The sequence below is a fragment of the Pipistrellus kuhlii genome, unplaced genomic scaffold (genome assembly GCF_014108245.1).
Source record: "Pipistrellus kuhlii isolate mPipKuh1 unplaced genomic scaffold, mPipKuh1.p scaffold_m20_p_21, whole genome shotgun sequence".
NCBI lineage: Eukaryota > Metazoa > Chordata > Mammalia > Chiroptera > Vespertilionidae > Pipistrellus > Pipistrellus kuhlii.
In genome coordinates this window covers 11,017,728-11,034,613 of record NW_023425520.1, presented here as the reverse complement: position 1 = coordinate 11,034,613, position 16,886 = coordinate 11,017,728, and the positions used below count along the sequence as shown (strand labels likewise).

The 16,886-nt window shown below is 42.0% G+C and overlaps 1 protein-coding gene across 5 annotated transcripts in view; it reads left to right on the top strand.

The window, feature by feature from the left end:
• Nucleotides 1-213: 213 nt before the first annotated feature.
• RNF130 (ring finger protein 130) overlaps nucleotides 214-16,886 on the top strand; it is a 111,316-nt gene continuing 94,643 nt past the window's right edge. Inside the window, exon 1 of one of the 5 annotated variants that reach the window (XM_045585783.1) lies at nucleotides 214-521. In XM_045585783.1, the coding sequence (XP_045441739.1) occupies nucleotides 275-521 (247 nt within the window). In that variant the 5' untranslated portion in view covers nucleotides 214-274. The remainder of the gene's footprint in view (nucleotides 522-16,886) is intronic. The other 4 variants (XM_045585784.1, XM_036450237.2, XM_036450238.2 and 1 more) reach the window with 4 other exon arrangements.

Here is a 16,886-nt window from a genome sequence, read left to right as displayed (position 1 = left end):
CAGGTGCCCCGCGCCGCGGCCCGGCCGCAGGGGATGGCGGGCGCCCGCCCGCCCCGGCCCGGAGCGGCCCCGAGGGGACGGCCGTGCGCCCGCTGACCCGCGTCCTCCTCGAGGCCCGGGCGCGTCCCCGCGGCGGGGGAGGGGCGGCGGCGCCGGGAAGCCGGCCGTGCCCAGTGTCCGGCGCTCGGCCGCGCGCGGCAGCGCCCGCCCCGCCCCTCGGCGCCGGCGGCCGGGGAGCCAGGCCCGCGGCGGCGGCGGCGGCGGCGGCGGGACGATGGGCGGCGCGGCGCGGGCGGGCCGGGCCCGGCTCGCGGCGCTCGCGCTGCTGGCCTGCGGGCTGTGGCCGGCGCGGGCGGACAACGCGAGCCAGGAGTACTACACGGCGCTCATCAACGTGACGGTGGCGGAGCCGGGCCGCGGCGCGCCGCTCACCTTCCGCATCGACCGCGGCCGCTACGGGCTCGACTCGCCCAAGGCCGAGGTGCGCGGCCAGGTGCTGGCGCCGCTGCCCATCCACGGAGGTGAGGGGCCGGCGCCGCGGCGGGTGGGCGGGGGCCCGGCGAGGTCTCGGGCGCGCGGCCGGGCCTGTCCCCCGGGCGGGAGGCTCGGTCCGAGCGGCGGTTCCGTCCTCCGGTGCCGGGGAGCCCACGGGGGTGCGGGACTCTGTTTACCGGGGGCGCCGACTGCGAGCCGGCGGGCCGCGCGGACAAAGGCGGCGGAGGGCGCAGACCAGCCGGGCGGCTGCACCTGCGGACCAGCCCGCCCGCCGCCGCCGCCGCCGCCGCCGCCGCCGCCGCCGCCCGGGAACGTGCGGTTTCTCCGGCGGCGAGGGGAGGCGGAGGGGATGGAGGAGGAAAGGGACGCTTTCCTGTTGCTTTGGCTCTTGTTCTGCCCCCGGAGTGTGACTTTCATTTGACGCCTAAAATCTCAGGTGGGGAGAATCTGATAGCCAGGGTTCAGGTGACGGGCTGGCCAAAGGGGAAATAGCGTTTTCCCAGAATTGTCCTGGAAGCCATTGAGCGCATCCTCTCCTGAGCACAAACCTGGGCTCCGTGTAATTATTTGGTGTAAAACACGTGTCTGTAGAAAGAAATCACTCGTCAAGGAACCCTTTCCCCTCTGGGGAGTATGATTCTTTGTTGTTGTCTTGGCCCACTGTAAACTTTTCGGAAAATATCTGCTATCTTCCCCACCCCCGCTGTCACTCTGAGAATGCTGAGTGGGTTTTTGGTTTTTTGTGTTGTGTTTTTGTGTGTGTGTGTGTGTTTTTGATGTTGTTGGGGTTTTTGTGTGTGTGTGTGTGTGTGTGTGTAAAGCTGCTCTTCATGTTAAGGTGACCTAGACTAGACAACCTCTGTAAAGTAACGGTGTGTGTTTTATGCTCTAACATGAGGTCTCTGTCTGTATGCCAAAGTGCTCGGTTGTTTTTCTCTTTGAGACAGTCTGGCTGAGGAAGATTTCATTGTCACCTCAGGATTTCATTGCAGGCTGGCCCCATGGAGACCCGCCTTTTAAATGCTCACTTTGATACCAATAACCAGCGCTTGAGGTGCCTTTCTCATCTCCGCTTTGTTAAGACGGCCCCAGTTGGCCCATGGAAACAGCCTGGGCTTTGATTCATTCTGTCAATATTTGCGTGCCTTGTCTGTGCCAGTCACTGTGATTGGGACACACAATATTGCCACACTGTGGCTCTGACAATGGCTGCCTATTTTCTGATGTGGAGGAAAACCGTGAGTCACGTGGAAGGTAGGAAGAGGAAGCGAGGCCAGCTAGCTAGCTCTTCTGGAGCAAGAGCTGGCCCGGACAGTGTTTTGAAACCTGTGGTTTGTCTTTGGGTTTGGTTCCCCAGACCCCCAAGCCTGTGACCATCACTCCCAGTGCTAACCTACTTGTTGCTTGCCTGTCACCCCGGACAAAAGCAGCATCTTTGAAAAGGCTTGTTCAGTGTTTGGATATAGGGGCACTGATGGGTGGATGAAGGTTATTTATTCCCCTGTCACTGGGGAGGCCGCTATGCAGGATTAAACGTTGTGTCATGCTGTAGGCAGATTGTGTGACACCAGGACAGCAATCTGGCCCCTGCACCTCAGTTTCATCTGCAAAATGGAATGATGACATACCTCCTAAGGGTGGTGAGAGGCTTAAACGATTCTTGCATTTTATTTTTGTTTGTTTTTTGAGGTCGGGTTTTGTCATTTTTTTATCTTAGGTATTTTTTTTATATATCTTATTGATTTTTTACAGAGAGGAAGGGAGAGGGATAGACAGAAACATCGATGAGAGAGAAACATCGATCAGCTGCCTCTTGCACACCCCCCACTGGGAATGTGCCCACCAAGGTACATGCTCCTGACTGGAATCGAACCTGGGACCTTTCAGTCCACAGGCCGATGCTCTATCCACTGAGCCAAACCGGTGTCGGCCGATTCCTGCGTTTTTAAAAGAGGGATCTTGTTAACCTAAATGAATCTCTGAATTGGTGGAGTTTTAGCCACTGCATCAAAGTGAATACATTGGAGCAGTGTGTAAAGACTGGGTGTGGGATTAGTTCGCCTCAGTGTCTTTCTGTTCTTCCTCTCCTCCTTTCTCCAGGGGCTTACTTTGAAATTTTGGTTGTTGTTCATCCACACTGAGGATATTTATTCCATTGATCTGTAGAGAGAGTGAAAGGGAAGAAGAGAGAAGAGAGAGACACATTGATTGGTTGCCTCCCAATGAACCCCCACCAGGGCTATGAATCCAGCCTTCAACCAGGGTATGTGCTATTGACCGGGATCGAACCCAGGAACCTTCAATTTGAGGGCCGATGCTCTAACCACCCAGCAAACTGGCTAGGGTGCTAGGGGCTTATTTTGTAATTGCACATGAGTTTACTCCAGGTTTTCTCAAGGTATTGGTGGGATCCTACAGGTAGTTTGTGCTAAGGGGTCTACACACGTAAGTTCTGTCAGTCCAGCTAATATGAATTGAAATCCTCCTGCATTGAAATCCTGCATGCCATGCACCATTTATAAGATATCGAGGATGAGGAAGGGGCAGAAGCCATGAACAAAACAGATAAATATCTCTTCCCTTCCTGAAGTTCCCATTCTAGTTGCTGTCTTTGTAAGTCAATTTTCTCATAAATTGTTTCTAAACCTATGGGTTGACATGAAATCCAAGATACTCTGCTGTGTTTACAGCAGGAACTTAGGAATGTATTGTAAAAACAAGAATGGTGGAAATCTGTTTAAATGTTTCATGTTTAAGAAAATGACATGTCTATTGCAATTTTTGAAAATGGCTTAAAATTGAAATAATGTTTGGGTATTTCACATTATGATTTTTTGATTTAGTGAGTTTTACATTTTTATGTTTTTAGAAAAAATATTGCATTCTTTATGACCTTCATACTTTTATAGTTTCGAAGAAAATTCTTAACATCTTCATTCAGGACAAAGGGATGTTCAAATTATAAAAATGAAAAGTTTGAAACAGTTCCTGGCAAAAATAAAACAACTGTGCTCAATAGATGTGAAATTAATGAAAAGTCATTTTGAGGATAAATGGTAGAAATGAACATAAAGACAAAATAACTTGACAGTTTTCCTAGAGCTTAACATAACAATGACTCATTTTAAGTCTCTGACCTGGTTTGTGAAATTAGAAATCTTTCTTGTTATTTTTCATTGCTACTAATACTATCAATTAAACATGTATAAATTACTGAGCAAGATTTGTCCTATACTTTTGAAGAGCAGATTGGCAGTTTTTCCTTAGGTGCTATGGTATTTTAAAAGTACATTTTGGCAAGTGTTGAAATTTATAAAATACATCATAAACACAATTATATTTTGAAATATGTTTTGTTGTTGTTCTTAAATAGAATGCATTTGTAAATGGAGATTCCTTTTTTTTTGATACTAACAAATTGCATATTTTAACTGGTAAAGAATACATTTTTAGAAATGGACATGTGAAGGAGCATGTCTTGTTTTATGTGATGATCACAGTTTCTTTTGGAAAGGGTGAGCTTGGAACCAGAACAATGGAAACTAGCTAGTGTGGTATCTCCTGGGGAGCAGACATTGTAAATGTGCTTTATGTGTGCACACACTGACGTTTTGTTTGGGCCTAGAGTGGGGTTGTGAGAGGAGGACCCTGTGTTGATGTCATTATGTATGCAGATGTGCTGGTGGGGAAAACTTGGTGTCAGCCACTTTTTGCTTTGCATAGAAATTTTCAGGATTGGATCTTGCAGTTCATTTTCAGGTGGATCTGAATGATGGTGGTTCTGTAGTTTGGTTGTAATTTTGATGAGGTTGTGGGAGGAGGCGAGTACTGCTTTTACCTACGCCGTCATCTCTTGGCTGGAAGTCCCTAAAAAAAAGTCTTTTAAAACAGACCTGCTAGAATATGACTATTAAGGAGAGTAGTGTGTTGTGTTTTCCAAACCAATCACATATGTGTATATATGTGTATATACACATATTATGCAGGAATGAAAACAAAAATGCAAAAACTTTAAGAATTTGCTTTGTAATATTCTCTATGTGCGGTGTAACAAATATTTGTCTTTTCTAGATTTGAATTTTGGCAGTTGACAGTTATTTTGAGGCAGTTATTTTCTCGTGTGCTTATAATCTCTCTTTAGCTGGTGCTCACAGAGCAGTTCAGTTCTGCATTAGTGGTATAAATGCAGAGTCCTCAGAGCTGGTTCTTTTAAGGGTAGCAGTCTTGACTTATAGAAAGAAAACTTAAGTTTTCAGGACGATCAACATTTATTTGTTTCATCTTCCTTGGGGTATTTTATTCATTAGATAGTCATATTTTCCATACATTTTAGTAAGTATGGCTTCTTTAGGGTTGGAGGCAATTTTGAATAAAAGGGGACCCTTCAGATGTCAAATGAAATAAATTAAAATAATTAATAGGTACCTACTCTGCTTGTGCTAATGCAAGTCCTGTTCTGTGTGCAGAAGACATGGTAAGTGACTCCTGCCTGAGAGAACTCCATCCTTTTGCTGAGAACCTCAGCCCTGTCTGCATGGCACAATAAGGACATGCCGTTGCAGAAGATAGTGTGGCTGTCTTCACCCCACAGGGGGGCTTTGTTCTGAAGCAGGTTCTGCAAACTACATCAGAGGGCCAGCCACCTGTTGTTTTAAATAGATTATCGTGGGGAGTGACGTCAGAGGAATGGCATAGTGAGAGATACCCCTTCGCCTCTCCCCCTGGAACTTTAACAAGTTAATCAACTATAGCTCAGCAAAGGAGTCCCTGCTCTCACAGAGGCACTCCTGAGAGACCCAAGCATTGAAGCATCTAAGGGGGGCAAACAGGGTGGTGAGGAAAGTTCAGATGGCCACATACACAGCCCTGCAGCCGAGGGCTGGCTGTAGCAGGCGCTGCCTTCAGCTTGGCGGAATAGAGTCTCCGTGGGCATTCTAGCAGGGCAAGCTGTGAAAACCGTAGCTGAGTCAGCCAGGACACGTGGGCAAGGACACAGTGCAAGGATTCTGCCGTGTTGTCCATCTGTAGGTGTTCCAAAAAGTGGAGCCACAGAGCCTGCCATCCCGTAGACTCCCAAAGCTTGTTTCCTGTTGCCTTTGGTGTCAGGCTGAGGAGCACATTATCTGTAAACTGAGAAGTATTACAACAGAATCACTGTTTCCCTCCGTGATTAATCCTCGGGTGGAGCATGTAGGAAGAGGGGAACCAGTTGGAGGTGGAGTCACCATCATAGTGAGGGCAAACAAACCCACCCCCAAGCAGCAAGCAGAATGGCCGTTCTGTACCATCTGAGGGCAGCTACTGAAGTCAAATGAGGGAGTTACAGAGGTAAAAATCTTAGAATTCAGTGCCACCTACTGGGAAATAATAGACCTCTTCAGAGAAGGTTGCTAGAGAAAGGTATCTAGTCAGAGGAGACCAGCACATACCAAGAATAACCATGGTAATAAGGTATCTCATAAAAAAAGAAAGAAAGAAAAATCTCCATGAGCAAACTGGGACACATGGAAATATATAAATGAGAGAGAATTCAAAATTGCAGTTCTGCAAATAATGAAATGTGGGAAAATGCAAACAGTCAACAATGCATTCAGAAGACAAATTAACAAAATGAGTATTTTACTAAAGAGATTGAAACTTTAAAAAAGAACCCATCAGAAATCCTAGAAAGGAAGCATTCAGTTAAGGAGGTAAGGGGTGAACTACTGAGCATAGGAAACAAACCTGACCAGATAAAGGAAAGAATTAGTGATAGTAAAGATAGGGCTCTATAATGATGCAGAGGGAAGAAGAGAGAGACCTGAGCATTAAAAAAATAATTTAAAAAAACAGCCAAAACCGGTTTGGCTCAGCGGTAGAGCGTCGGTCTGCGGACTGAAAGGTCCCGGGTTCGATTCCGGTCAAGGGCATGTACATTGGTTGCGGGCACATCCCTAGTAGGGGGTGTGCAAGAGTCAGCTGGTCGATGTTTCTCTCTCATCAACATTTCTAGCTCTCTATCCCTCTCCCTCCTCTCTGTAAGAAAAATCAATAAAAAATATAATTTTAAAAAATTAAAAAATAATAATTAAAAAAACAACAGCTCTACCAGAACTATCTGACCACATCAGAAAAAGCAGTATAAGACTAATAAGCATACTGGAAGAAGAAGGGGAGAGGGAAACAGAGAGCCTCTTCAGATAGTCGATAAGAACTTTCCAAACCTATGGAAAGAACACCTAGTTACCTCAATTCAAAGAGGCCCTCTCCAAGGTACATTGTACTAAAACTGTCAAAAATTAACGATAAGAAAAAATTCTCAAAGCAGCCAGGGAAAGGAAGGAAGTGACCTGCAAAGGAAAACCCATCAGATTATAATATCATTGGACTTCTCAGCAGAATCTACAGGCCAGAAGAAACTGGAACCAAATACTGAAAACAACTGAAAGAGAGAAATTACCAGATAAGAACAATATATCCAGCAAAATTATCCTTTAGATATGAAGAAATAAAGACTTCCCCAGACATATAGAAGCTGAGGAAATTTATCATCAGAAAACCTCCATTGCAAGAAATACTCAGGGGGTTATTCTATCTGAAACAAAGAGCATAAGGTCACAACACTACATGTAAGATCACCAAAAAACTTAAAGCATAAACGGATAATTTGTGACAACAAAAACATAAAAGGGGAGGGAGGTAAAGGTCTGAATTGGCAAAGGAAGATGGAGATCAGATGCACTCAAAAGAAAAAAACTGTATATATCCAACTTTCTTTTTCATAAACCTAATGGTAACCACACACAAAAACATCAAAAGTGAGATACACCACCTAAAATGAGAGGAATAGGAGGAAAGAAGTATGGAATACCACCAAACAAAAACAACGGACAGAAACACAAAGGAAAAGAACCAGTGGAGGCACAGAGCTACCAGAAAATAAAGGATAAATGGCTACAGGAAATCCTCATACATCAATAATGTAAATGAACTGAATTCACCAATAAAGAGGCACAGAGGAGCAGATTGGATCTAAAAACAACATCTAACTATACATCTAAGCTGCAAAGACAAAGGTAGTTTCAACATGAAAGGGAGGGAAATTATTCTCCAAGCAAATAACATCCACAGAAAAGCAAGTTTAGCTATACTTATATTTGACAAAATAGATTTCAAGATAACAAAGATAATGAGACAAAGGTGGACATTATATAGTGATAACAGGGACACTAACTACATCAAGAAAACAACACTTCTTAATCTATATGCACCCAATCAGGGAGCACCAAAATATACACAGCAAATACTCAGAGAATTAAAGGGAAAAAATCAAAGCAGTCATAGTTGGGATCCTTAATACTTCATTGATAGCTCTAGATGGATCACCCAAACAGAAAGTCAATAAAATAAAATAAAATAAAAATCACTCTTAAATGACACACTAGACCAAATGGACATAATTGACATTTACATTAGATTATACATTCTTCTCCAGTGCACATGGAACATTCTCAAGGATAGACCATAGTTTGGGTCACAAAAGTAGCCTCAACAAATTCAAGTAGATTGAAATTATCCTGTGCATATTCTGACACAATGCCTTACAATTAGAAATCAACTGCAAAAAGGAAGTAAAGAAACCAGCAAATACATGGAGATTAAACAACATACTGCTAAAAATATGATTGGGTCAAAGAAGAAATAAAGGTGAGTTTAAAAGATATATAAAGACACCCTGGCCAGTGTTGTCTAGTGGTTAGAGAGTAGGCCCACTCACCAAAGGGTCGTAGGTTTGATTCCCAGTCAAGGGCACATACCTGGATTGCAGATATGATCCCTGGCCATGGTCAGAGCACGTGTGGGAGGAAACCAATCTTTCTCCCCCGCTTCCTTTTCTCCCTGCCCTCCCTTTCTCTTCTCCTTCCCTCCCTCCCTCTCAACCTCCTTCCTTCCCTCCCTTGCACTCTCTAAATCAAGGGGGGAAATATCCTTGGGTGAAGATTAATCAAAATATAAATTTAAAAAAAAAATTTTAAAGATACACAGAGACAAATGAGAATGATAATACGACATATCAAAACTGGGATGCCGTGAAACCAGTAGTAACAGGGAATTTGATATCATTACAGGCCTATTCCAAGAAACAGAAATCCGCCCTAATTGGTTTGGCTCAGTGGATAGAGCGCCAACCTGCAGACTGAAAGGTCCCAGGTTCGATTTTGGTAAAGGGTATGTACCTTGGTTGCAGGCACATCCCCAGTAGGAGGTGTGTAGGAGGCAGCTGATCGATGTTTCTCTCTCATTGATGTTTCTAATTCTCTAACCCTCTCCCTTCCTGTCTATAAAAAAAAAAAAAATCAATAAAATAAAAAAGAAACAGAAATCCCAGGTAAACTAATATCACATCTTAAAGTACTAGAAAAAGAATTAAAGCAACCCAAACTCAGCAGAAGAAAGGAAATAGTAAAAATTAGAGCAGAATGTAATGAAATAGAGGACAAAAGGATGTTACAAAAATCAATACAACAAAGAGCTGGTTCCTTTTTTAAAAATTTATTGTTGAAAGTATTACATATTCCCAATTTATTGTTGAAAGTATTACATACTCACCACTGAGCCAAACCTCCCCCCCACCCCCAATTAACCCCTTACATCCTATACTGCCCTGGTTCCCTTATTAAAAATATGGGTTTTTTAAATTGATTTTAGAGTAAGGGTAAGTGTGAGAGAGAAACATCAATCAGCTGCCTCCTGCACACCCTCTATTGGGGATGGAGTCCACAACCAGGGCATGTGCCTTGACCAGGAACAGAACTGGCATCTTCTTGGTACATGGGACAGCACTCAACCAAATGGGCAACACTGGCCAGGCAAGAGCTGGTTCTTTGGAAAGATTAATAAAATTGGCAAATCCCTGGCTAGACTCACTAAGGAAAAAAGAAAAGACCTGTATAAACAAATTCAGACATGAAAGAGAAGTCACCACAGACATCACAGATATACAAGGATCATACTGTGAAATACTATGAAAGAATATATGCCACCAAATTCAACAACCTATAAGAAGTGAATAAGTTCCTAGAAATATATAACCTGCCAGGACTGGAAATCATGAAGAATTGGAAAATCTAAATAGACTGATCAGGAGTGAGGGAATTGAAGCAATCATCAAAACCCCCAAAAAATAAAATTCCAGGACCAGATGGCTTAACCAGTGAATTGTACCAAACATTCAAAGATTAAAAACCTGTCCTTCTCAAACTCTTCCAAAAAAATTGAAGAGGAGGCAATACTTCCTGACACATTTTATGAAGCCAACATAACCCTCAACATGGCAAGATAACACTCAAAAAAGAAAGCTACAGCCGAAACCGGTTTAGCTCAGCAGTAGAGTGTCGGTCTGCGGACTGAAAGGTCCCAGGTTCGATTCCGGTCAAGGGCATGTACATTGGTTGCGGGCACATCCCTGGTAGCTAGTCGATGTTTCTCTCTCATCAACATTTCTAGCTCTCTATCCCTCTCTCTTCCTCTCTGTAAGAAAAATCAATAAAATATATTAATAAAAAAAGAAGAAAAAACTACAAACCAATATCTCTGATAAATACAGATGTAAAATTCCCAAACAAAATACTGGTATATCAAATACAATAATAAATAAATAAAAATTATGTTACAATCAAATGGGGTCCATTCCAGAAGCTGAAGGATGGTTCAACATACACAAATCAATCAATGTAATACACCACGTTAACAAAAGAAAGGATAAAAATCATGATCTTATCAATAGATACAGGAAAAGCATTTGATAAGACACAACATCCATTTATGATTAAAACATTCAATAAAATAGGAATAGAAGGAAAGGCCCTCAACATAATAAAGACCACATATGACAAACCCTTAGCCCAGTGGTCGGCAACTCATTAGTCAACAGAGCCAAATATCAACAGTACAACGATTAAAATTTCTTTGAGAGCCAAATTTTTTAAACTTAAACTTCTTCTAACCCCACTTCTTCAAAATAGACTCGCCCAGGCTGTGGTATTTTGGGGACGAGCCATACTCAAGGGGCCAAAGAGCCACATGTGGCTCTTGAGCCACAGTTTACCAACCACAGCCTTAGCCAATATACTCACTGGCGAAAAACTGAAAGCTTTTTCTCTAAAATCAGGAGCAGATAATGATGCCCATTCTTAGCACTCTTACTTTTTATGAAAATTCTTTATTATTGAAAGTATTACATATGGTCTCTCCACACACACACACACACACACAAACACAATTTCTTTTGCAGTTGCAACCAAAAGAATAAAATGCCTAGGAATAAACTTAACAAAGGAGGTGAAAGACCTATATACTGAAAACTAAAAGCATTATTAAGAGAGATTGAAGAAGACACAACAAAATGGGAAAATATCCCATGTTTATGGATTGGAAAAATCAACATAATTAAAATGGCCATATTACCCAAAGCAATATATAGATTTAATGTAATCCTTATCAAAATCCCAATATCTTTTTTTAAAAAATAAATAGAATAAAAAATAATCAGATTTGTATGGAGCCACAAAAGACTGAATAGCTAAAAATAATCCTGAGGGGGGAAAAAGAATGAAGCCAAAGTTATCACCCTATCTGACTTCAAATTATATTACAGAGCTACGATTAAAGAGCGTGGTATTGGTAGAAAAACAGACAACACATATCAATGGAACAGAATTAAGAGCCCAGTTATAAAACCACATGGATGTGGGCAGATAATTTTGGACAAAGGAGCCAGAAACACACAATGGGGTAAAGAAAGCCTCTTCAACAAAGGGAAGCTGTATGCAAAAGAGTAAAACTAGATTGCAGTTGTCCCCATGTACAAAACTCAATTCAAAATGGGTCAAACACCTAAATAGAAGATCTGAAAAATAAATTACATAGAAGAAAACTGGTATTAAACTTATGGACTTTGGTTGTAAAGAACATTTTAGGAACCCCAAAGGCAAGGGAAGTAAAGACAAAAATAAATGAATGGGACTATATCAAACAAAATCTGCACAGCAAAAGAAACCAACAACAAAACCAAGAGGCAACTGACTGAATGGGAGATGATATTTGCAAACAATAGCTCTGATAAAATAGAAATTCAAAATATATATTTTTTTAAAACCTCAAAACTCAACATCAAACAACCCACTTAAAAAATGGCAGAGGACCTGAATAGACATCTCCCAATTAGACAGACAAATGTCCTTGCTAGCAATTAGGGAATAAAAATCAAAACTACAGTGAGATATAGCCTCCCACCTGTTAGAATGGCTATTATCAACAAGTAATGGTAAGTGTTGGTGTTGTACTGTGATTTCTGTGAGATTCCGTGTTCCCCAAGACCAGCAGGGAGCCAAGTCCGATGCAATTAACAAGAGAGCCTCTTCCATGTTAACATGGGCTCTGTGCCACTCACGCAGCCAGCATGGCTACTACATGGCCTGGCTCACAGCGTTCCCCTTGTCTTTGGCAACTCTCTCCCTCGCATCCATTGTGGTAAGCCCTTACTCAGCATTATTTGAATCGAGCAGAGTGTGATCCCATTCCTTGGGCCCCATCAGGTAGAGTGAGCTCTTGCACCTGCTCCTGGCTTCTCACTTCTCTCCTTCTTTGAGGTAGATTCCAAGATTCTTTGTAATAATCACCTCCCTTTCCCTGTATCCTGTGTCACACTCATTTGGTAAAATCTCAATTCTGGATGAACCATGTACCATTAATGTTCTCCGTGTTTGCTATCTCTAAGCAGCTGATGTTGCTGGAAAACATCTCAGAACCCAGCTGATGGAAGTTTAAGATCAGAAAGTTGAAGCAAAAACAAATGGGCCCTTACCTTTGTGCAGTAATCCAATATTTTCTCATAAAGAAATAATACAACTTTCTGAGACAACGTATGTTTTTTATGTCCATTTGCCTCCTATTACCTCTTCCTGTATCTTTATTTTTAGTCTAGTTCTCTCCTTGATCTCTAGACTCATACATTCAATGCCTACTTGGTATCTTTAATTTAAATGTCTTGAGGACATCTCCAAATTGATAAATCTCAAATGGAGATGGGTTTTTGGTTTTTGGTTTTGCCATCTAGTCTGCTACTACTGCTCCCCAGTCAAATGACATCCTTGTTATTTAAACAAATTTAGGTGTCATCTTTGCTTCTTTTCCTCATATTTCACATCTAATCTGTCCTACATAGTTTACCTTCAGGATGTATCTCTCTTAGTACAAGCAATTGTAATTTCTTACTCTTTTTTGTTCTCTCTGCTTCTTTTAACTTCCATCAGTCTTTCCTCCCTACAGCAGTCAGTATGATCTTGAAGCTTCACCCAGTCATGTTTCTCCTTGCTTAACCCCCCTCAGTAGCTCCTCATCTTGGAATGGAACTCTGAACTCAGGATGGTACAGGCACTCACTGCGTGGTCTGGCTCCAGCCTCTTCTTCCTCAGGCTGTTCCCTTCACCCTGTTCACCATGCTGAAGCTGTTCTGATAATCTTTTGTTCCTGGGCCTCCAGGTTTTCTTTACTATGTGTGCTTTCTGGCTGGCATCTCACCTTCACTCTACTACCCCCACTCAACTAATAGAATCTTATTGTTCTTTGATTCTGTATAATGGCCAGTTAAAGTTTAGGCCCCCAGTCTAGGCCTCAGCATTCATATCTGATGATTGTCCAGCTCCAGCTAGAACAAACAAGTATCAGTTCTACCACATTTATCCCAGGGAAGCAGAATGTTAGAGTCTTTATTTCATCTGAAAAAAAGCAACTGGTTCAAATATTTATAGATAATAGTTATTTCCTTGTCTGACTCAAGTTCGTGTTTGTTTTGTCATGTGAGTTGTCTCCCCCAGTGTTATTTTTTTCTAATTGTCCTCCAAAGGACTTAATTTTATTTTTTTATTTTTTTTATTTTTTTAAATAAGTTTTTATTGTTCATATTATTACAAATGTTCCTTCCCCCCCCCCCCACCATTGCTCTCCTCCACCAGGTTCCCATCCCGCCCTCTGCCCTTTCCCCTCTCCCCATTGTCCTCATCCATAGGTGCACAGTTTATGTTCAGTCTCTTCCCACGCCCCCCTCTCCCCTTTACCCCAAGAATCGTCAGTTCACTCCCCTTCCATACCTCTGATTCTATTATATTCAACAGTTAATATTGTTCATCAGATTTTTTTAATTTCCTTGGTTTTTAGATTCACTTGTTGATAGTTATGTATTTGTTGTTCATAATTTTTATCTTTGTTTACTTTCTCTTCTGAAAGAACCCCCTTCAGCAATTCATATAATTCTGGTTTGGTGGTGATGAACTCCTTTAGCTTTTTTTTATTAGTGAAGCTCTTTATCTGGCCTTCGATTCTGAGTGATAGCTTTGCTGGGTAGATTATTTTTGGCTGTAGGTTCTTGCTATTCATCACCTTGAATATTTCTTGCCATTCCCTTCTGGCCTGCATGGTTTCTGTTGAGAAGTCAGCTGACAATCGTATAGGTGCTCCTTTGTAGGTTACTACCTTCTTTGCTCTTGCTTCTTTTAATATTCTCTCTTTGTCTTTTGCTCTTGGAATTTTAATAATGATGTGTCTCAGTGTGGTCCTCTTTGGATTCCTTTTGTTTGGAGTTCTGTGCGCTTCCTGGACTTGTAAGTCTAATTCTTTCACCAGGTGGGGGAAGTTTTCTGTCACTATTTCTTTCAGTATGTTTTTGATATCTTGCTCTCTCTCATCTTCTAGGACCCCCATAATTCTAATGTTGGTTCGCTTGAAATTGTCCCAGAGGTTTCTTACATTATCTTCAATTTTCTGGATTCTCTTGCCTTCTAGCTTCTGTGGAGGAGTGTCTTCTGGCTCTTTATGTTCCAAATCTTTGACTTGATTCTTGCGATCTTCCCTTCTGTTTTTAGGACTCAGTAAAATATTTTTTATTTCAGACAATGTATTCTTTATTTCTTGTTGATCCCTTATCATTTCTTGTTGACTCCTTATTAATTCTAGTTGATCTCTTTTCATATCCTCATAGGCCTTATCCATCTTTTCTAGGAAATTCTTGAAAAACCTTATAAGCGTAGATTTGAACTCTATATCCAGACGCTTTTTGTCCTCCATTTCTTTCGTTTGTGATCTATTTTGTTGTCGCATTTCACAGTTACAGATGGGACGGGGTTTCAGGGTGGAGCCTGCAGCTTTGGCTTCTGTCAGCCCCGCCCTATGCGGGTCCTTCAGTGCTCGCTGCTGCCGGCGCCTCTGAGAGAAAGGTGCCCTCGATTTTCGCCTGCTGCCAAACTGTCTATGCTCTCCCCTAATGAGCCCGGTATTGGGGTTCAGTTCAGTTGGAAGTGGAGTTGGAGGTGGCGTTCAGAGCAGTCTGGAGCCCAGGTCTCCTTCCCGTCAGGGCAATCTCGCGGCACAGCCGACCGTCCCTTCTCTGCGCGCAGTGTGCGCGCCTCCGGGACCTCCTTTCGCCTCTCCCCGGGGTTCCGCCTTACAGCCCGGCTCCCTATGGCTGAGCCTGAGTCCCCGGGGTCTGGCCCAGAACCGGGGTTCAGAGCAGTTGGGGGCCCAGCACAGTCAGAGCTTTTCTCTCCTTTCCGCTCGGGAACGCCCGCCAGGCACTCGGCCTCCCTCCTCTCTGGCTCCGTCCTCTCCGCGCGCCGCGTCTCCGTACCTTGGGCTTTTCCAGCTCCTCCGTGCCTCCTTCTGGTTTTCTCCTTGCTTCTCGCTGTAGAATTTCCAGTCAGTCAACCTTCCTGTAGTTCTGGGCAATGTCCGTTTTATATTTTAGTTGTATTTTATTGAAATTGTTGTGTGCGGCTGCGGCTAGGTGTTCACCTGGGCGCAGCCATCTTGGATCCTCTCCAAAGGACTTAATTTTATGATTTTATTTTCATGTTCTTCGACCCCCTTCCTCAGCAGTTTAGCTCAACCTCTGGATAAATATTTCGTGTCTGTTAGTGTGAGCTACACTCTTCCTAGTGTGTGTGTGTTGAGTCATTTTTCTAAGTTCACATATTAATTCAAGGGATAACAATATTACACACATAGATGAAACCTGTGAAGTAAGAAATGATAGGAAACTGTGAATAGAGATTTGCATAAAATCGGGACCCTAAGGTGAAGAAATGTTTTTCCTTTTGAGTTGTTTGAGTTCTTTATATATTTTACATATTAACCCCCTATCAGATTATGAATTGCAACTATTTTCTCCCATTCCTTAGGTTGCCTTCTCATTTGGTTGATTATATCCTTTGCTGGGCAGAAGCTTTTTAGCTTGATGTAGTCCCACTTATGTACTTTTGCTTTTGTTGCCAAATCTAAGAAATTATTGCCAAGACCAAAGGAGTTTACTGCCTGTATATTCTTCTAGGAGTTTCACATCTTAAATTCAAGTCTTTAATCCATTTTGTGTTGATTTTTATGGGTGGTGTAAGATAACGCTGTCCACTTTTATTCTTTCACATGTGTCTGTCCAGTTTTCCCAGCACTGTTTCTCAAAGAGACCATCTTTTCCCCATTACATATTCTTGCTTCCTTTGCCATAAATTAAGTGACGAGATATGTGTGAGTTTTTCTGGGTTCTGCATTCTGTTCCATTGATCTGTGTGTGTTTTTATGCCAGTATCATGATGTTTGATTACTATAACATTGTGGTATACTTTGAAATCAGAAAGCATAATGCCTATAGTTTTGTTCTTCATTTTTCAAGATAGCTTTGGCTATTCAGGGTCTTCTGTTAGTCCATTCAAATTTTAGCATTACTTGTTCTCTTTCTGTGAAAAATGCCATTGGAATTTTTATAAAGATTGCATTGAATCTATAGATTGCTTTGGGTAGTATGGACATTTTAACAATATTAATTCTTTCAGTCCATGAGTACAAAATACTTATTTATTTATGTTGTCTTTGCTTCTTTCATTGACGTCTTACAGTTTTTGATGTACAGGTTCATCACCTCCTTGGTGAAATTTATTTCAGGGTATTTTAGTTTTTTTGATGCAGTTGTTAATGAGGTTGTTTTTTTCTTCTTAATTTCTCTTTCTGATGGTTTGTTATAGCGTATAGAAGTGCAACAGATTTTTGTATATTAGTTTTGTATCTTATGATTTTACTGAATTATTTTTTTTGGTAGAGTTTTTAGAGTTTTCTATATAAAATATCATGTCATCTACAAAGAGAGGCACTTTTACTTCTTCCTTTCAGATTTGGATGCCTTTTGTTTATTTGTCTGGCCTAATTGCTGTGGCTAGGATACTGTGTTGAATAAGAGTTGTGAGATGGGCATCCTTGTCTTTGGTATTATGTTTCCTCTATACTCACTTTGTTGAAAGGTGTTGTTGTTGTTTTTTAATTATAAATGATGTTGAATCTTGTCAAAAGTTTTTTCTGCATCTAGTGAT